This window comes from Theropithecus gelada, chromosome 15 (genome assembly GCF_003255815.1).
Source record: "Theropithecus gelada isolate Dixy chromosome 15, Tgel_1.0, whole genome shotgun sequence".
NCBI lineage: Eukaryota > Metazoa > Chordata > Mammalia > Primates > Cercopithecidae > Theropithecus > Theropithecus gelada.
Genome location: NC_037683.1, coordinates 45,962,844 through 45,983,984, shown reverse-complemented (window position 1 = coordinate 45,983,984; position 21,141 = coordinate 45,962,844). Strand labels below are relative to the sequence as shown.

General features: G+C 43.4%; 1 protein-coding gene across 4 annotated transcripts in view; it reads right to left on the bottom strand.

Moving 5' to 3' along the window:
- Nucleotides 1–886: 886 nt before the first annotated feature.
- GNE (glucosamine (UDP-N-acetyl)-2-epimerase/N-acetylmannosamine kinase) overlaps nucleotides 887–21,141 on the bottom strand; it is a 57,812-nt gene continuing 37,557 nt past the window's right edge. For 3 of the 4 annotated variants that reach the window (XM_025360739.1, XM_025360742.1, XM_025360740.1), the window contains 9 exons: nucleotides 20,481–20,633; nucleotides 17,581–17,793; nucleotides 12,610–12,697; nucleotides 10,872–11,082; nucleotides 7,003–7,132; nucleotides 6,407–6,628; nucleotides 3,789–3,971; nucleotides 2,128–2,244; nucleotides 887–1,540 (listed from right to left, as the gene is read on the bottom strand). In XM_025360739.1, coding sequence (XP_025216524.1) covers nucleotides 1,305–1,540; nucleotides 2,128–2,244; nucleotides 3,789–3,971; nucleotides 6,407–6,628; nucleotides 7,003–7,132; nucleotides 10,872–11,082; nucleotides 12,610–12,697; nucleotides 17,581–17,793; nucleotides 20,481–20,633 — 1,553 coding nt within the window. In that variant the 3' untranslated portion in view covers nucleotides 887–1,304. The remainder of the gene's footprint in view (nucleotides 1,541–2,127; nucleotides 2,245–3,788; nucleotides 3,972–6,406; nucleotides 6,629–7,002; nucleotides 7,133–10,871; nucleotides 11,083–12,609; nucleotides 12,698–17,580; nucleotides 17,794–20,480; nucleotides 20,634–21,141) is intronic. The other variant, XM_025360743.1, reaches the window with a different exon arrangement.

Sequence of the window (21,141 nt, the reverse complement as noted above, 5' to 3'; positions counted from 1 at the left end):
TCGCCCGGCTAGTTTTTTGTATTTTTTAGTAGAGACGGGGTTTCACTGTGTTAGCCAGGATGGTCTCGATCTCCTGACCTCGTGATCCGCCCGTCTCGGCCTCCCAAAGTGCTGGGATTACAGGCTTGAGCCACCGCGCCCGGCCGTTTGAGACGGGGTTTCACCTTGTTAGCCAGGATGGTCTCGATCTCCTGACCTCGTGATCCACCCGCCTCGGCCTCCCAAAGTGCTGGGATTACAGGCTTGAGCCACCGCGCCCGGCCTGGATCACCTTCTGTGATCTTAGTTTGGGGTTAGAGGAGGAAGGATTTTTTTTTTTGTTTTGAGATGGAGTCTCGCTCTGCCACCCAGGCTGGAGTGCAGTGGCATGATCTTGGCTCCCTGCAAGCTCGGCCTCACGGGCTCAAGCAATTCTCCTGCCTCAGCCTCTCCAGTAGCTGGGACTACAGGTGCATGCCACCACGTGGCTAATTTTTGTATTTTAGTAGAGATGGGGTTTCACCATGTTGGCCAGGCTGGTCTCGAACTCCTAACCTCAGGTGATCCACGTGTCTCAGCCTCCCAAAGTGTTCAGGCATGAGCCACTGTGCCCGACTGGAAGGATTATTATTATTATTTATTATTATTATTATTTGAGACAGAGTCTTGCTCTGTCACCCAGGCTAGAGTGCAGTGGCACGGTCTCAGTTCACTGCCAGCTCTGCCTCCCAGGTTCATGCCATTCTCCTGCCTCAGCCTCCCAAGTAGCTGGGATTATAGGGGCCCACCATCACGCCCGGCTAATTTTTTGTATTTTTAGTAGAGATGGGGTTTCACCATGTTAGCCAGGATGGTCTCAATCTCTGACCTCGTGATCCACCCACCTCAGCCTCCCAAAGTGCTGGGATTACAGGTGTGAGCCACCGCACCCGGCCTGGAAGGATTATTAATGCAAACTTCAGGATGAAGTGACATCCCAGGCAAGGCCTGCAGGTTTCAGTGATATTAATACATTAGTAAGCAGAGTTCTAAGGCTTCCTCTCTATTGTTGTAGCTACTTTGGCACAGAAAATTGTGACTGGAACTTACAGGGTTTGAAGCTAAAATGACCCCTACTAGGAAAATACCAGAAAGAACAGCATCTACAAAAATAGGAGTTGGGAAAGGTGACTTTGGAAGAGGAGACCAAAAGCAAAAAATTTCTCTGCCAAAGTCACCTGCAGTTCAATACCAGATTTGATTGTTAAGAAATGGTCATCCTAAAGACAAAAACTTGATTCCACTCAGGAGCTCTTGAGAGATGGTCCATGTCTGTTCCTGGAGGTCTAGTAGATCCTGCGCGTTGTGTAGTCCAGAACCATGCTGGCAGCACCCAGGAGGGCGGGGTCAACCAAATCCGAAACCACCACGTCCACGTCCTGCACAGAGGACAAGGCCTGCTGGCGAATGATGTCTTTGACAATGTGGATATAGTGACTGGCCAGGACTCCAGAGAGGATCACAAGGGAGGGATTCATGGTATGGAGGATGTTCACAACCCCAAGACCCAAAGCTGTTCCAGCTGCAGGGAGATAAAAATTAAAATGAGTTTCTGAGAGAAGCCAAAATCAAAATACCAAAGAGGGAGGCAGAAAAGAGCCAGCAGCAGAAATGATAAAGAACATCCACAGCATGCAGTGGGAGGCAGTGTTTTAAAAGCAGTTCATGGTTGATTCTTAATATGAGAAAATGATCATGTGACAGCCTCAAGTGGAAAAAGCAGGGTGTACCACATGATCTCCACTAGGCAAAAAAATGAATAGAAAGACTTGAAGGAAATGTTAATAGTAGGTATCTCCAAATGGGAAAACTCTAAGTGATATTTTTTCTTACGACTGTCCTATATTTCTCTAAATTTCCTGTAAAATGAACACGGAGCATTTTTATAGTTGTCAAACCAAACCAAACACCTGCTGAAAAAGGCAATGCTGCCAAATACCTTGAATGCAATTCCCTTTTTACCTCTGAGTAATTAGGAAAGAAACCTCTGAACAGACACTGCAAAGCACCTGTCCCTAAGAGAAGCAGGGTCTCTTCTGGGGCCGGGCTGGGCCATATGATGTCTGAGGCTACCCCCTGCAGCACAGCCACCTGCAGCCACATGCTCACCTGTTCTTAGGATGCTCTGGGCCTTCGCATTGCCAAGTTTCGCAGCTTGGATGAGATGGAGCGCACCCACAGCCTCATCTTTTGGCACTGACATCCCTTCCACCAAGAGCAGGTCCTCTGAGCAGAGTGAGAAGGAAAAGCAGTCACTAATGAGCCTTGGGGAGGCCAAGCTCACCACTGGGCCTGTGGAAAGCAAGCCCCCCCTACATGGGAAGATGGTGTTTCCTTTTCACAATTGCAAAGCTTATCATTCACAAACATCTCTATACACTGCCCCTAAAGCTTTTGCTACCCTCTTGCTAATTGGTTGTACATAACCCAGAACCTATCTTCCTGGAAAAACCTCAAGTCTGATGACAGCCTCCTACCCCTCTGGCTCCCTCACTTCTCACTTCCAGGAGCAGACAGTCTTTGAAGTGTTCTTTTCTCCAAATTATCACCTTCCTCCCACATTCACTCCTTCCTTACTCATGCCAGACACAATGCTGTGCCATCTGCCAGCACCACACATTCTATGGCAGCAAGGCACAGCAGCTGAGGAACAGACACAGGCCTGGGGTCAGTGCCAGCTCTGCCTCTCCCAGCTGCATGACCCCATGCCTGTCACCTCACCTCTACACATTCCTCCCTCCTGGAAGATGAGGGCAATAGCGCCTACCCTGGCAAGGTTATCTGAGGAATGAAATGAGATCATGAACATAAAGTACTTAGTTAAGTGCTGGCCAGAGAAATGCTCAGTAAGCAGCAGGAATTTCTGTGGTTATCTGTAGTCCTTGTCTTCCGCCTGTCACCAACTCAGATCAATCTGCCTCCTACTAATCTGCTAGAATATCTGGACCCTGAAGGAAAAAAATCCCCAGCTGTGCAAACTGCTACCTAGACATCAACTGGTGGTCTCCTGTCTCCCCTGGGCCCTCACAGCTCTCACGCATTCTCCCTGACTGCTCTCTTCTATACCTTCACCGCCTTCCCAGTCCTTCTACCCCCACTGCCAGCAGACGAGCATACTTCTTACCTCTCTCATAGGGGGCACCACCACGCAATGATCCCCTACCTTTTTGCTTCCCATCCCATACACCCATCATCTCGGCTTGCCATGCCCTCTCGTGGGCCCTGTGCCTGGTTTTGCAGCTCATCTCTTCCCACCTCTTCAGAACCCGACTGTGTAGGGCTCTATACACTTCTCTCCTGCACTCTCGGCCACCATTCCCCATTTCCTTTCCTTCAGCATATGCTCACAAATTGGTTTTAGGGGCCAAAAATCTACACTCTTTTTATGTATGAAGCACAGATATACTACACATACAGTGCATGTATGTGTGGTATATACATAACATGTTTTGTCCATTTATTTCTTCATTAAAATGTGTATTAAGTACCCACCCTGTGCTACTGGCTGAGAAAACAAAACTGAAGGAAATCTTCCCTGCTATCTTGGAACTCTAGACCTCTGTGCACCACCACCCCTGGGGAGGAAGAGTGGCAGTATGGGTCAGGACCAAGGAGGCTGTGCTGTTTTAGTGCGAGGGAGCCCTGCTTTTTCTCTAAGAAGTGAAAGGGGGGAAACTTCTGGCTTCAGTGTTCAGCTCTCTTTGGAATTTCCACTTTGAAGTACTTGTCTACTATTTGGTTACTTAATTCCTTGAGAGAGGGACACCAACCATCATGGAGTTTTTTTGCCTCCCTCTGCAAGGCCATTCCAGAGGCGTATGCTTCAATGCACCCATGGCTTCCACAGGAACAATCAGGTCCATCCAGAGACACAACAAGGTGGCCCAGTTCTGCAGCACAGAAGGAGCTTCCGTGGATCAATTCATGCTGATGGATAATTCCACCACCGATTCCTACAGTGAGGGACAGAAATCACTGAGGGTGCTTTACCTGAAACAGAAAACTGATATCTATTTAGCAGAGCTCTGGCATGTGAGGGTCTATATATATTTCTCTAGACAGATGAAGCCCACTAAGCATAAAGCATTCTCTGGTAGCATTTTGGATGGAAATGTTTTTAGCAGATCCTCTGATGCCCTGTGACCCATCTGCTTGGGTCACTGTTATTTCAAACACAGCTGTGGGGACAGTGCAGCGCAAGTACATGCCCACCTTGTGGGTAGTAGACCCTTTGGTCCAGCACACACTGCCCATCTTTCTGCACCAAGGCTTTCTCCAACACTGAAGCAAGATCCTACCCAGCCATGCAGGCACAGCACCCAGGGGCAATCTGCAACTGAGGCAAGGCAGGAGCCAGCAGATCCACAGGACAATTCTGGATGCTGTTCTGCAGGCTTCTCAGGAGGTGCCGGTGGAGTTCAGCCCCCTTTGCCCCCAAGTCAACTTCAATAATGTTAATATATCCTTAAAGGCTTTCTTCCTGCTCTGTTTCATTCTTTCCACTCTCCCTCCTGCTTCTTGGGGTTACCTCCAAAAAACCATACCTGAACCTAAATCCTTGTCTCAGGCTCTGCTCAGGAAAACCCAAGATAAGTCTTTCTAAACTGTATCACACACTACCTGCTTCCCGAAGCAGAAAATAGGAAATATGATTTTGCCTCTTTTGATGCTGCCATGTCTAAAAATCTGTGATTCAATAATTACAAATATCAGTGACTGTCTTTTGTTATGGTGTTTAGCAGTTACAAAGGAGTAAAGGGTATTGTGCCTGAGAAGGCTCTGCTTTTAAGGGTTGTCTTGCCATCTGTCACATCTTGGGCACTTATTCCTCAACCCCTAGTCCTCTGATTTACAGCTTAGTCACTGCTCTGAGCCAGGAAATGGTATCCAAGTTTGCTAAAACTGTGTCTGGAACTAAAAGAGGATGAGAATGAGCTAAAGTACATGAGCTTAGGCCAGGTGTGGTGGCTCACCCCTGTAATCCCAGCACTTTGGGAGGCTGAGGCGGGTGGATCACCTGAGGTCAGGAGTTCAAGACCAGCCTGACCAACATGGTGAAACCTTGTCTCTACTAAAAATACAGAAATTAGCCGGGTGTGGTGGCACATGCCTGTAATCTCAGCTACTCGGGAGGCTGAGACGGGAATCGCTTGAATCTGGGAGGCAGTGAGCCGAGATTGCGCCACTGCACTCCAGCCTGGGTGACAGAGCAAGACTCACTCTCTAAATAAATAAATAAATAAGTACATGAGCTTAAAGGGGAAGTGGTGTAATGTAGAATTTAAGCACATATAGGTTCTGAAGTTAGACATATCTGTACCAAAAACTGGCTCAACCACTTATTAGCCGAGTCTGTTTCCTCATTTAAAAATCAAGTTATACACTTAAAATATATACAATTTAAAAAAAAAAGTAACAAATTGGGATGTCATAAAAAAATGACAGAGCAGGGAACTCCAAAAGTCCATTCTGCCACTAAAGCCAGGAAAAAACTGGTAAAAGTGTCAGAATCAACCTTTTTGGAACTCTGGAAACTAACCAGTTTGCAACAAACAGAAGAATGCTTAATTTAAAAAACAAAAACCAGGGCCAGGTGCATGTAATCCCAGCACTTTGGGAGTCATGCCTGTAATCCCAGCACTTTGGGGAGGCCGAGGCAGGAGGATCCCTTGAGCCCAGCAGTTTAAGACCAGCCTGGGCAACATGGTGCAACCCTGTCTAAAAACAAAACCAAACCAGCTGAATCTTGCTAAGAGAACTTTCTGGTGTTTTAACCTACCCTGGTCCCATCACCCGCTCTCCAGCTTGGTGGTGACCTTGAACAACAGTCCACACTCCCAGTACTGGTGTACAGATACAGTACTGGATACCAGTACCTGATGGGGCAGGACAAACTTATTCTCAAAAAATTGTGGTTGTTTGTTTTGACCTGCCTGTCAGCTCCCTGGAGGACCACCTCAAAGGGCCTGCTTTCATCTCAACTAACTAGGAACTACCCAGTGCTGAGGGGGTTACATGAAGGGTGTTTATCAAAAACATTTCAAGGTAAAATATATTAGTCTCTGCTGCCTAGGGCAAAGGATAACAGCTGGGGCACCCAACACACTAACCAAAAAGACTGGGAGGAAAAGCTGGGAAATGAGAAGCTGTGGGAAATAAGAGCTTTGAATAGCTCTGACAAGTTCCTGGAATTTAGAAGGTCACATGCATGTCTAAGGCTGGGCACATGCTCAGAAAAGACATGAGAAGGCCACATGTGGCTCACCTTCAGGCTCTAGTCAAGCAGGAAGTGAAGGCTAAGGCAGAGTTGTAACCACCTGACCATGTTGAAGACATGCTCCAATATACATTCTAGCTCCTGAACCAACCTCCCGCTACCCCTTCTTACCTGTGCCTGTGATAAGTGTAACAAAGTTTTCCAGTCCCTTTCCTTGGCCAAATTTCCTTTCTGCCAGGGCAGCACAGTTGCCATCATTGTCTACCCACACGGGGAGATGCAAAGTGTCAGAAAGGGGGGTCCTAAGGTCCACAGAGTTCCACTCTTGGATCAGTTTGGTAGAATGCAGCACAATTCCTTCCCGAGGATTTACACGGCCACCTGTGGAAATGCCTGCGCTCCACCACGAACACAAGGAAAATAATGCTGATGAGCAATCTCAGGAAAGTGTGCTGACTTTCTTGGCTTAGAACACAGATTCATTCACCCCAGATCTCCTAAGACAAACATTACCAAGGACTGCAAGGAAATATTAGACAGTTGTGAATTAAAGCCATAGCGCCTTGAAGATTTCTAGAACCATCAGTGCTTCTCTCCTAATGCTTGTTGGTGTTCCAGGAAGTCCCCATGCTTGGGGCCCACAGACAGCACCTAGAGCCATCTGTGCACAGGGCAGACACTGACTTGATGCTCAGTCATGCATCACAACTTAGTAACTTTTGTACATTAAAATGAGCATTTCTTGGATTTATAATGTACAATCTTACCTACTCCCAAAATTCTGCAGTTCAGTTTTACAGCTTCTGCTGCAGCTTCCACACACATCTGTAGGATTAAATTAATCCTCTCTTCATAGGTTTTAGGATTGAACTGAGTATACTTCTTAACTATTTCACCCTAAAAGAGAAAACAAGTTCTGTCTCACTGGTCTTAGCTAAGCAGCATATTGTGAGTGTTGTGATCTTTTTCATGATAAATCAGATACTGCTATAGGATGACCCCGCAGTCTTAGATGACTGCTTGGGGAAGGAGCCACTGCCTGGCCTGGGCCAGCCCTGGGATAAGCTCAAGTAGTTCCTGTAATCTGTCCTAATATGGGGCTGTTGAAGCAATGAAAACTCCACAGCCAGCAAGATGGGCCCCTCTTTTTTCTTTTTTTGAGATGGCTTCTCGCTCTGTTGCCCAGGCTGGTGTGCAATGGTGCGATCTCGGCTCACTGCAACCTCCACCTCCCAGGTTCAGGTGATTCTCCTTCCTCAGCTTCTCAAGTAGCTGGGATTACAGGCGCCTGTCACCACGCCCGGCTAATTTTTGTATTTTTAATAGAGATGGGGTTTCACCATGTTGCCTAGGCTGGTCTCAAACTCGCAACCTCAAGCAATCCGCCTGCCTTGGCCTCCCAAAGTGCTGGGATTACAGGCGTGAGCCACTGCCCCCAGCTGGGCCCCTCTCTTAAGCTTAAGTTCAATGTTGGCTAATTTGAGCCTAGTTCATTAAAAGACCATATTTTACTCTTTCAGGTTGACAGAATTTTCTTGCTTACTGAGGTGACTGGGCACAGTGGCTCATGCCTGTAATCCCGGCACTTTGAGAGGCCAAGGCGGGAGAATTGCTTGAGCCCAGGAGTTTAAAACCAGCCTGGGAGATACTGTGAGACCTCATCTCTACAAAAAAATTAGCCAGGCATGTTGGCATATGCCTATAGTCCCAACTACTTGGGAGGCTGAGCTGGGAGGATTTCTTGAGCCTGGGAAGTTGAGGCTGCAGTGAGCTGAGATCACGCCACTGCACTCCAGCCTGGGCAATAGAGTGAGACCCTTTCTCAAAAAAAAAAAAAAAAAAAAAAATACTGAGGCAACTAAGTAGCTGAGCTTTAATCATCTCCTGTAATTGAATTCAGTGATGGTCTGGATACTCTGTTTCCTTAGGGTAAATTTCCATCCTGGTTGGCAGAAATACCACATTGTTTAAATTACTGTATGGCCAGGTGTGGTGGCTCATGGCTGTAATCCCAGCACTTTGAGAGGCCGTGGCAGGTAGATCACTTAGACCTCAGGAGTTCAAGACCAGCCTGGGAAGTAAGAGGAAACCCCATCTCTATAAAAAATACAAAAATTAGCCAGGCATGGTGGCTCACACCTGTAGTCCCAGTTACTTGGGAAGCTGAGGCTGGAGAATCACTTGAACCCAGGAAGCGGAGGATGCAGTGAGCCAAGATTGCGCCACTGCACTTCAGTCTGGGCGACAGAGTGAAACCCTGTCTCAAAAAAAATAAAATAGATTACTGTGCTTTTTGATATGTTTGAATACCAAACAGTGATAGTCCCTCCTGATTATTTGTCTTTATATATTTTCTTTACACAACTGACTTTTGTACTTTTAATGATAAACTTCGAGAAATTCCACTGTGATTTACAATAATTTTACTAAATGTAAAAAAAAATACCATTGAAATGTTTACTAGAATTATGTTGATCTTATAAATCCAATTTGGAAAACTCTGACATCTTAAAAATAATCAGCACTTCTATCCAGGGCATTTTTTTCAAGGCTTTATGTCTTACAGTACAGTTTTAGAATTTTCTTTATATAGATCACATCGTTTCTGGCTTCAGTTATTCTTAGGAGTTTTTGTTGTTGTTCTGAATAAGATCTCTCTTTCCATTTATATTATATTGGTATTAGTGGATTTTAATATATCAAATACAGGGTTAGAGCTGTCACTAGGATTGTCATTAAAAATAAATGTAGGCCAGGCACGGTCGCTCATACCTGTAATCCCAGCACTTTGGGAGGTCAAGGCTGGAGGATCCCTTGAGCCCAGGAGTTCAAGAGCAGCCTGAGCAACATAGTGAACCACTGTATCTACAAAAAACAGGCATGCTGGCATAAGCCTGTAGTCCCATCTACTCAGGAGGCTGAAGCATGAACATCGTTTGAGCCTGGGAGACAGAGGTTGCAGTGAGCCGAGATTGCACCACTGCACTCCAACGTGGGCGACAGTGCAAGACTCTGTCTCAAAAAATAAAAATACATCTAGAGCCGGGCACAGTTAATGTGCACCGGCATGTGCCTGTAGTCCTAGCTATTATACTTGGGAGGCTGAAGCAGAAGATCATTTAAGCCCAGGACCTTCAGTCCAGTCTGGGAAACATAGGAAAACCTTGTCTCTAAAAAATTTTTTTTTTTTTTAATTAAGAGAAGAAAAAATCTAGAGTAGTGCTTCTAAATCTTCACTGTGCATCAGAATCACCTGGACAGCTTTTAACGAAGAGCAATGCCTGGCCTTCATCCCCAGAGACTCTAATTTAACCAGTCTGGGGTGGGAGCCAAGCATTTTTTTGTCTATTAATAATGTTTTTTGTTTTACCCTGTCAATAATCTCCATTTTTGCTATTCCTTCCTTTATTCCCTTCATAACTTCCACAATTATGTTTGATAATGCTGCAGAAAACACCTTTCTTTTCTTCTTGATTTCAACAGGAATGCCTCTAGAATTTTACCATTGAAAAAGATATTGGCCTTTCATATGGAATAAATCATCTTTCTGTTAAGAAACTATTCTTCTATTAGTTTTTGTTTTTTGAGATGGAGTCTCACTCTGTTGCCCAGGCTGGAGTGCAGTGGAGCGATCTTGGCTCACTGCAATCTCTGCCTCCCGGGTTCAAGCGATTCTCCTGCCTCAGCCTCCCAAGTAGCTGGGATTACAGGTGGCTGCCACCATGCCTGGCTAATTTTTTTTTTACTTTTATTTTTAGTAGAAACGGGGTTTCACCATGTTGTCCAGGCTGGTCTTGAACTCCTGACCTTAAGTGATCCACCTGCCTGGACTTCCCAAAGTGCTGGGATTACAGGTGCGAGCCACTGCATCCAGCCTTCTATTAGTTTTTAAAAGAGTATTTATAAGGGAGGCCTCTTGGCTTTTCTTGAGAAAATTATGTTTCGTTTTGCTTTCCTTATTTGACCTAATGGTATTAATAAATTTCCTACAACTTTACATTAAAATCTTTGCTATATCTCATCGTCTCTGGACGCTTTATACACTTACACTATTTCAAACAAAGAGTTTTCTGGTAGGTTTATTCTAAGTCATTAGAGATCACTTTAACATGATCAGTTTGTTATTTTTATGAATGTTCTCTCACCTGTCAACACTGGGTGATGGTTTGGTTGATAGATTGAAGGTATGCTGTACTCAATAAAGAGCAGAACTGTAAAAATGCAAAATGGAAAATCCACACAACTGATGACATTCTAGAGAAGAGGCAGCTCCCTTCACTATTTGCTGATACCCCTCACCTGGGCAGTGAGTGATCAGCATACTCTACACTCCAAGCTGTTACCAAGTATAGAATTTCAGATCTTCTGGGTGGCAAAAGCCTGATCTGATGCCTAAAGGGGTCTTCCTACTGTCAAGTCTACTGTCTTGGATTCCCAAAGAAGTTACTTCTTTGAAATGTTAATGATCAGTAAAATAGTGAGACAAACATTGTAAAGGATCCACAAGTCAATACTATGAGCAAATGATTGCAAGTTCTTGTGTATGTTTCTAGTCTTACCTTCCAACTATATATACTTAAAAAAAAATCAATCACTTATATGGGATATAAAGTTAGGAGTTTAGGAGTTATTTTACCTTCATGCTGACTATTGCAACTCGGAGGTTTGTCCCGCCGAGATCAACGGCCAAGGCACTTAGAGTTTCAAGAATATGGTCAATATCTTGAGAGATATTCTCCTTCACAGGAGGAAAGCAGAATTTCTTTTGCAGTGGCTCTTGAAGATCGATAGATTTGAGAAACTTCAAAATCCTTGGAACAGCATTTCCATCCCCATATATCTTTGAACTGCAATATACAAAAAGTCAATTAAATTAAATGCTTCTGCCATACATGTTAAATGGTAGTAAGGGCATAATATAGTGGAATCTGAGACTTCAGGTAAAAATAATTCATGCTTCTTCCTAAAATGACATCTTCCTGCCATGCACAGTGGCTCACACATATAATCCCAGCACTTTGGGAGGCTGAGGCAGGAAGATTGCTTGAGCCCAAGAGTTTGAGACCAGTCTGGCATAGAGATGGCAACTCTGTCTCTACAAAAAAATACTTTAAAAAATCATGTTTAAAGAAATAAATAGGCTGGGTACCGTGGCTCACGCCTGTAATCCCTGCACTTTGGGAGGTCGAGGCAGGCGGATCACCTGAGGTCAGGAGTTCAAGATCAGCCTGGCCAACACGGTGAAACCCCATCTCTACTAAAAAGCACAAAAATTAGCCAGGTGTGGTGGGTGCCTGTAATCCCAGCTACTCAGGAGGTTGAGGCAGGAGAATTGCTTGAACCCGGAAGGCAGAGGTTGCAGTGAGCCGAGATTGCACCACTGCACTCCAGCCTGGGTGACAGAGCGAGACTCTGTCTAAAAAAAAAAAAAAACACACAACAAAAAAGAAAATAACATCTCCACAATATATACATACTTCAGAACATCATGTTGTACACAATAAATATATACCATTTTATCTGTCAATTTAAAAACTGTAAATCATAATTATACAGGACTAAAATTTTTTTATATAATAATATCTAGATCACTTCAGCAACATTGTAACTAAGTGCCTGTCTTTTTTTGCCTTTTTAGTTTTTATCTTTGTATTTCTGAGAAAACAAAATTATTTTCAGAAAGAAACATTCAAATACAGGGAAATCCCATCAATTTGAAACAGAAAGGAGGGTGGTCAAAATTAATTAAAAAGCTGAACTAGACTTTTTAAAAAAATCAGTTACATTATTTTCTAATACTTACAGAAAGTCAAATAAGGTTAAATAAGTGTAGCAAAAGTGTTGTATTAATTAAGAGAAACAAATAAGGCTGGGCGCAGTGGCTTACGCCTGTAATCCTAGCACTTTGGGAGGCCAAGGCAGGCGGATCACCTGAGGTCAGGAGTTTGAGACCAGCCTGGCCAACATGGTGAAACCCCATCTCTACTGAAAATACAAAAATTAGCCGGGTGTGGTGGTGCGCACCTGTAATCCCAGCTACTCAAGAGGCTGAGACAGGAGGATTGCTTGAACCCAGGAGACGGAGGTTGCAGTGAGCTGAGATTGCACCACTGCACTCTAGCCTGGGCAACAGCAAGACTCCATCTCAAAAAAAAAAAAAAAAAGAAAGAAAGAAAATATATATTCTACGTTGGAACCTTTGGTACAGTAATAACAGGTATGATATTAGCAATCTCTGTCTCCCCAGCAACTAGGGGCCTGTAGGCATAAGAAGGAAAGCTCTGTTAGGATGATTAAACAGTGATTGTAGCTCTAAAATGGTACTGAAGGTAGCTCCCCTTTTAATCACTCAACAAAAAATGTTTTATACTCACCAAGGGTACTGTTTACCAAACTGAAGGTGCAGTGCTTGCAATATTTTGTCTTGGGTGTCAGCATCCCGGACATGAAGAACATTCTCCCCTAGGTAAAACCAGTGACACATTACAAGGATTTGGAAGTGGGAATATTCAAATAATAAAGAAATTATCAGTGTACTATGCTCATAATTAGACCTGAAATCCAGCTGACTGAGTCTTCTTTTGTTAGGGAAAAATCAACTTTTCTACTTTATACCTTTTAAAGTACTCTTGGCAAGATTTCAGTACATCAAGGGCACTAGGGTCCTTCATTCCCAAAGAGAACAAATCAAGTTTTTGTTTATTAAAATAAATAAGGTGGACTAACCTGGCATCCACTTACCATTTGCCTAGTCATCTATGAGATCCACTCTCTTTCAACCTGCCCTGCCTTCCATCTACTCAGCCAGCGGTTCACTCAGCTAGTCAGGCAGTCACTTTCCCTCCAGACATTTCCTGACCAATATGAGGGAGTAAATCTAGCGAAAATGGCCACGCTGTTCAATGGGTTTGGCTAAGAAGAGAAGAGTGAACGAGTAACAGCTGGAGAGAGGTGTGGGGTCAAGAAAGAAGTTGTTTCGTGTTGTTTGTTTTTAAGATGCGAGAGGCTTAGGCATGTTTAAATGATGAGGAGGTTAAAGAAAGAAAGAGGAGAAAAGATGACTCATGGATAGGTCCCTGAGAAGGCAGTAGTAGGGACTGAAAACACAGGAAGAAGGATGGGCAGTGGACAGGCAGGAGAGACACCCACACCCACACCCACGCCCACACCCTGCTATAAAGAAGGTAAGAAGGAAAGGATGGATGGGCATGTACATTTATATAAGTTTATTTAAGTGTAGTGGCAAAAAGTACAGAGACCATGTTGGCATATGGTTCAATTATCCTTTCACTTTTTTTTGTTTGTTTTTTTGAGACAGAGTCTTGCTCTGTTGCCCAGGCTGAAGTGCAGTGGCACAATCTCAGCTCACTGCAACCTCTACCTCCTGGGTTCAAGTGATTCTCCTGTCTCAGCCTCCTGAGTAGCTGGGATTGCAGGCGTGCACCACCACACTTGGCTAATTTTTGTATTTTTAGAGACAGTGTTTCACCATGTTAGCCAGGCCGGCTTGAACTCCTGACCTCAAGTGATCCACCTGCCTTGGCCTCCCAAAGTGCTAGGATTACAGGCATGAGCCACCGCACATGGCCCTCCTTTCACATCTTAAATGAACTCAGCAGTATCCACCACCCCTTCCTTAAAACATTTTATTTTGCAGGCTTTATGGATAGCACACTCTTCTCGTTTCCCTGCAGCCTCACTGGTGTTCCTCTTTAGTCTTCCTTGCTGGCCCTTACCTCTTCATCAGAACTCTAAAGATTGAAGGGCTCCAGAGGTTGGTCCTGGGCTCCATTCTCTGCCATTTTTTTTTTTTTTTTTTTTTTTGAGATGGAGTCTTGCTCTGTCACCCAGGCTGGAGTGCAGTAGCATGATCATAGCTCACTGTAACCTCAAACTCCTGGGCTCAAGTGATCCTCCCGCCTCAGCCTCCTGAGTAGCTCAGACCACAGGCGCATGATACCAGGTCCACCTAATTTTAAAATTTTTTTGTAGAGATAAAATATCACTATCTTTACCCAAGCTAGGGTCGAACTCCCAGCCTGAAGCAATCCTCCCACCTCGGCCTCCCAAAGCACTGGGATTATAGGCGTTGAGTCACCGCACTTGGCCTGGGTTTTAAATACTGTCTATGGCTGGTGCCATTATCCTCAATATCTTTTCTTCATACTAGAAACAGAATTTTTAGCCGGGCATCTGATCCCCAGCCAAAGATTATATTCTGGCTGGTCCAAGTACAGTGGTGTTTACAACTAATTGATCACAACCAGTTCCTTCTCCCCCTGCACTGCTTCACTTAACTAGCCTAAAAAAAAGAAAGAAAGAAGGAAAGAAACAAAAAAAAAACAGACTGGGCACAATGGCTCACATCCATAATTCCAGGACTTTGTGAGGCCAAGGTAGGAAGGATCACTTGAGACTGGGAGTTTGAGACAAGCCTGGGCAACAAAGCAAGACCCTGTCTCTACAAAACATTTTGTAAAAACATTAGCCAGGCATGGCTGGGGAGGCTAAAGTGAGAGGATAACTTGAGCCCAGGAATTCAAGGTTACGATGAGCTATGACTGCACCACTGCACTCCAGTCTGAGCAACAGAACAATATCATCTCAGACAAAAAAAAAAAAGACTATATTCTTCAGCTTGCCTTGCAGCCAGATGTGGCCATATGACTAAGTTCTGATGGATGTGAGAAGAAAGATTTGCAACTTTCAGGTCTTGCCTTTAAAGGGAAAGGCATCTTCTCTTTTCCTTCTTCCAAAGGCTAAAACAGAGACTTGCAAGCAATAGCTAGAGCAACCACTAAGAAAATAGATGGGGGCTAAGTCTGATGATGGTGGAGCTGCCATCCACTGAGAAAGAAAGAACATCTAACTTATTTCAGCCACTATTATTTAGGGTCTCTGTTACAGCAGCCAAACTGACAACCAATTATATACATCATCTCTATACCAATGACTCTCAAATTTCTATCTCCAACTCTAACTCTTTCTGGAACTATCTAGCTGTTTACTAGCCATGTCTGCTTTGATATCTAATAGGCATCTCAAACTTCACATAGCTATAAGAGAACTCTTAATTCAATCCCTCCCCAAATCTGTTCCTCCCTCAGTGTCCCCATATCACTGCCCAATCAGAAATCTAGGCTGTAATGGAAAAGGGTGTATCATTAAAGGAAAAAGAACTGAACTAGAACCAAGGATATTAGTTCTAGCTCTGCTCTTTCTCCAGTTCCTCATAATTGCCACCTTTCTGTTATATTTAGATCTTCTTCCCTTCTCATTCCCAGCGTATCACTGCCCAATCAGAAATCTAGGCTTCCTTTTGATTCCTTTCACCTCCACATCCAAGCATCGGCAAGTACTATAACAAAACCCAAATCTAACTTTTTTCCATCTCTAATATTTCATCAAAGTCACTATCGTCTCTCATCTGAGCAACTGAATCAGCCCCCTTACTGGTCTCTCTGCTCTTATTCTTGCCCCCCCTCGACATTCCATTCTCCATATTAGCAACCAGAGTGATCTTTCCAAAATGCAAGTCATGTCATGTCATTCCCTCCCATCACACTTAGAAAAAATTCCAAATGATTTACCTTGGCTTACATGCATCTGCTTCCTTCTCTAACATAATCTGTATCACTCTGCCTCTTGCTCACTACTCTATAGCCACACTGGCGCTTCCATTTCTCAAATACACCAAGTTGACCTCCCGGCCCTCACACTGGTTGTTCCCACTGCCTCTCCCTGATCCTCACATAGCTGACTCCGTGTCATTCAGATTTCAGCTTAGGTGTCACCTCCTTAAAGAGGCCTTCCTTTTTTTTTTTTTTTTGAGACAGAGTCTCGCTCTGTCGCCCGGGCTAGAGTGCAGTGGCGCGATCTTGGCTCACTGCAAGCTCCGCCTCCCGGGTTCACGCCATTCTCCTGCCTCAGCCTCCTGAGTAGCTGGGACTACAGGCGCCCGCCACTGCGCCCGGCTAATTTTTTTATTTTTAGTAGAGACGGGGTTTCACCGTGGTCTCGATCTCCTGACCTTGTGATCCGCCCTCCTCGGCCTCCCAAAGTGCTGGGATTACAGGCGTGAGCCACCGCGCCCGGCAAAAGAGGCCTTCCTTTAACCAGTCTAATGGAGTCCATCATATACCTTGTGTTACAGCAGGCACAGCATATAGAATTGCTGACATTTTTCTTATTTCTTTTGTGTTTGTCTATCATCTGTCTCCTCTCCCACTAGAATGTAAGTTGCATGAGAGCTCAGCCCTTCTTGGTCTAGTTTATTGCCAAATCCCAGTGCCTAGTACATTGTAGGTGCTTACTAAACATTTTCTAAGTGATTGAATTGAGGAATTTGAAAGAATTTCCATCTCATGGCTTCCATTTTCTCTATGAAGTGGGGAGTAAAGTAATATGCTGGGAATGAGAAGGGAAGATCTAAATATAACAGAAAGGTGGCAGTTATGAAGAATTGGAGAGAGAGCAGAGCTAGAACTAATCTCCTTGGTTCTAGTCCAGTTCTTTTTCCTTTAATGATACACACTTTTCCATTAAATACCACTGCGTGTAAACAGGATTAGAACTTGAACTAATGTTAATAACAGGACCTAGCTCAGTTAGCAAATTCATTAATAATAATCCTACTTATACTTTAGGGGCACTTTACTTAGAACTACCATACTATAAATTACTGACTGAAGGAATTCTATATTAGGCCCAGAAAATAAAAGCCTAGCATTCATATATTCATGAAACATTTCAACCATATTCTCTCTTAAACACAGCCATGAAAGACCATAATTAAGAACCACTTAATGCTAACTGATATTACAAAGACAATAAAATGTAAGTAGAATGGGCCGGGTGCGGTGGTTCACGCCTGTAATCCCAGCACTTTGGGAGGCCGAGGTGGGTGGATCATGAGGTCAGGAGATCAAGACCATCCTGGCTAACATGGTGAGACCCCATCTCTACTAAAAATACAAAAAAAATTAGCCGGGCATGGTGGTGGATGCCCGTAGTCCCAGCTACTCGGGAGGCTGAGGCAGGAGAATGGTGTCAACCTGGGAGGCGGAGCTTGCAGTGAGCTGAGATCACGCCACTGCACTCCAGCCTGGGTGACAGAGCCAGACTCTGTCTTAAAAAAAAAAAAAAATGTAAGTAGAGATCTAAAATCTAAAATATTTGGTAATCACTGTGTGCTATTTATTGACTATAGATTTTAGGCTTCAACTGGTTATTAACCTCATTCACTCATTCACAAAATATATGCTCAGCACTGATATATGCATACCTTATAATAACTCATGTGTGTATAAAGCCTAGTCAGTTGAAGTATGAGCAAAGGTAAATACCTGTTTCTCTTCCAATCTGACGTGTTCCCAGGTTGATCACAGGTGTCCCAAAAGCTCCAACTTCTCGAACCCCACAGCTGCTGTTCCCAATCATACAACCAGCATGGGCAACCAACTGTATAAACTGGTCAAATGGGACGTGTTTAACTGCACGAAAATTGGGATGATGCTCAATGCCCTTCTTCCGCATCACTCGAACCATCTCTTTGCTCCCTATGAAAATGAAAAGAACCAATTGGTAAGTGGTTTGTGAGATAAACCATTTTCATTGGCAAGTGTAGTCCACATAAAGAAATCTCCCTACAAAAACCTCACATCAGTTATTAGGGAAATAGTAATTTTAACTACTGACTTTTTCATGAATTATGGGTATCTAAAATGTCCTCTGCTTCGCTCATCTAGGAACTCAGAAAGCAGCAGTTGGGACTTTTCAAACAGAACCAGGCAAAGCAAATAACTTTTATCAATGCCCTAGTAAAAACCTTTACCTTAAACAACAATCAAGAGGCTAAAGACAGGCCAACAGCCTGTATCTCTTAACCTCAAAGTTCCCACACAGAACCCTCTCAGGCTCCCCATACCACGCTGATCAGAGACCCTCTGCCCAGCTACACTCACCTTTACACTAACAAGAACTCAGTGGGATAGCACTCCCGTTTATGTGGACTACACTCCAAGAAAATACAAATAGATTCTGACACTGTGGCTTATATTTTAACTGCATGACTTAATAGAAACTTAAAGATACATGAAGGGAAGGCAATATTTAATGTCCCTCTACTTGCCTCTCAACTGACCCTCTCCTAACTACCCCATACCTAGGGAGGAAAATTGCTAACCTGATTGGTTAGAAGGCAGAAGTCTGACCACACCATGCTCACCAGTGGGCAGGTGCCACTCATTTAACCAAAGCTGTGCATGCTCGGTTCTCAATCTTATTGACTTTCACTGTGTGGCAAGGTAGGTAAATGGACTCAGGGTCTAACTCTGGAGAAGGCCTGGCCATTTCTCTCTGTATACAGTCTTGCCAGCACGTCATCTGTAATTATTGTACAGGTTGAGCATCCCTTATTCGACATGGTTGGGACCAGAAATATTTTGGGTTTCAAGTTTTTTTGGATTTTGAAATATTTGTCATTCTGTAATACTTACCAGATCAGCATCCCTAATCTGAAAATCCAAAATCCAATTGCTCCAGTTGCTTCCTTTGAGCATCATGTTGGTGCTCAAAAAGTTTGAGAGTTTGGAGCATTTCAGATTTCAGCTTTTTGGCTTAGGGATACTCAAACTATAGTACATGGCACACCAGAAGGCACCACTACTATTCCAAGATTCAGGTTGCAATTCACTTGAAAGCTCCTCTTTGGCTTAAGGCCTCAATAATCCATTTTCTAGAGGGAGTCCTGTACTGGGGAACTGGGCACTAAGCCAGATAATGATAAAGTGATGCCTTGATTCTTATTTTCCTATTGTTCCCTGGGTATGTCGTATCAAAAACCCTGTGGAGGGTAGAGGCAAGTGGCAGGCATGACTTAGATATACCTGGGACCCTTTACTTTCATAGAAAAACCCTCTAATTCTAAAGTATGTACAGTCAGGAAAGTGCATTATAAACAGAATGTATCATTGACAATGAATGTTGAACCAGAGAGACACATAGTTACATTACAAATATTTATACAAAATTTAAAGGATCAGAAAAGAAAAAATATTAATGTTTTTGAAATATGGATACATTACCTGGAAAAAATCTGGGTTGGGTATTCTTAAATTTTTTTCCACTAATATCCTACTTTGTTCTCCCTAACACAAAAGATTATTCAAGGGAATACTAAGACAGAGGTTCTTTCAGAGTAAGTTGGTGATATCTTGACGTTGCAGAGAAAGGGTTCTGCCTCCTTTACCAAAAAAGAAGCCTAAGAACTCAGCAATGAGTGGTGTCAGCTAACGATAATCAGTATTTGGAAATTCTTCAGTATTAGGCTGTGTTCTGGCATTTCTCATATCTCACACCCCCATTTACTCGCCTAAGGTCTCAGCAGTAACAAAATCTATGGTACCATCCACCAGTAAGCAAGTGATCAACCAGGGCAGGCTTGAGGATGAACTGGTTGGGACTGGCTGGGGACTCCAGATTGAAACTGCTTCAGCTCAAGATTACTTTAAGGTATAGCTGACATAAATAAGAAAGAAAGCAAGAAAAAATATTAGTGGCTATTTTGCTGTGGACAATGGAATCACTACTTTTCTAGAGCTTCTCTTTCACATCAACTTTTTTTTTGAGATGGAGTCTCGCTCTGTCACTGAGACTAGAGTGCAGTGGCGCAGTCCCAGCTCACTGCAACCTCCACCTTCCAGGTTCAAGTGATTCTCCTGCCTCAGTCTCCTGAATAGCTGGGACTACAGGTGCCCACCACTGTGCCTGGCTAATTATTGTATTTTTAGTAGAGACAGGGTTTCACTATCTTGGCCAGGCTGGTGTCGAACTCCTGACCTCAAGTGATCTGCCTGCCTCGGCCTCCCAAAGTGCTTGGATTACAGGCATGAGCCACTGTGCCCAGCCATCTTTCACTTCAACTTCTAAGATTTATGTCTCTTGGCTACTGCGGTTTCTTAACTGGTAGAAACTGGAGGGAAAATGTTAGTACTAAACATGAGACTAAAGTAGACAGTAGACAGACTATTTTTATTATTAAGTTTCTACTGGACTTGGCAAAAACATTACAAACTTTTTGAGTTATAGCAAAATTGGTAATCCTTTGAAAATGGGAATGCATTTCAGAATAGAGTGCCTTTCAATGATCAGATGAGCAAGATAGGAAGGCAGTTAAAAGAAGAAGTAATAGAAACATAAAATTGGAAAAAGTAGGTGGCATAATTTCATTTTCAAGTTCAATTACCTGCATCAATATTTGGAAACAGAACTAGGGTCCGCTTGTTAAATGAGATAAGTGCATCCAATGTTAATTCAAACATTTTTATGGAATGCTTAATGTCAGTGGTCACAGGGTGCTGTAGTGCAACAATGTAATCTTTAGATTTTACATCATCACCTGTTTAAAGAAAATCAAACCACATTGCTTCATTAGTTAAGAGTCTTAAAAGAGAAAGAAGCAAATTCTGAAAGCAAGATTCTAAGTCTGCGCTTTTAAAAATTCTAAGATAGAAACAATTTGTCAAATTGTGAGCAGGGCATCCAAATTAGAGTCAAATGATAAGAACTTACAGCAACAAATCCAAGGATTCAGCAAACTTAACATTTTACAAAGACATGGTGCCACAAACATAACTTTAAATAGCAGGCGCTAGAAATTCACTGTTTTAAAATCCAAACTATTCCAAAGCACTGGAAAAATGTGACTCTTCCCAATGTCTAACTGATGTTTTTAGTGAGTATTCAGCAATATCAATGAATAATAATGTTACAGATCATGGCATTTTGAGGCTGAACAAGCATTAAACATATTTCCTAGAATGCACAGGAGCTTCCCTATACCATCACCTACCAGATTCAAGTGGCAAATGTTTCTAACTCTGTTAAAGGACTAGGAGAGTTTCACT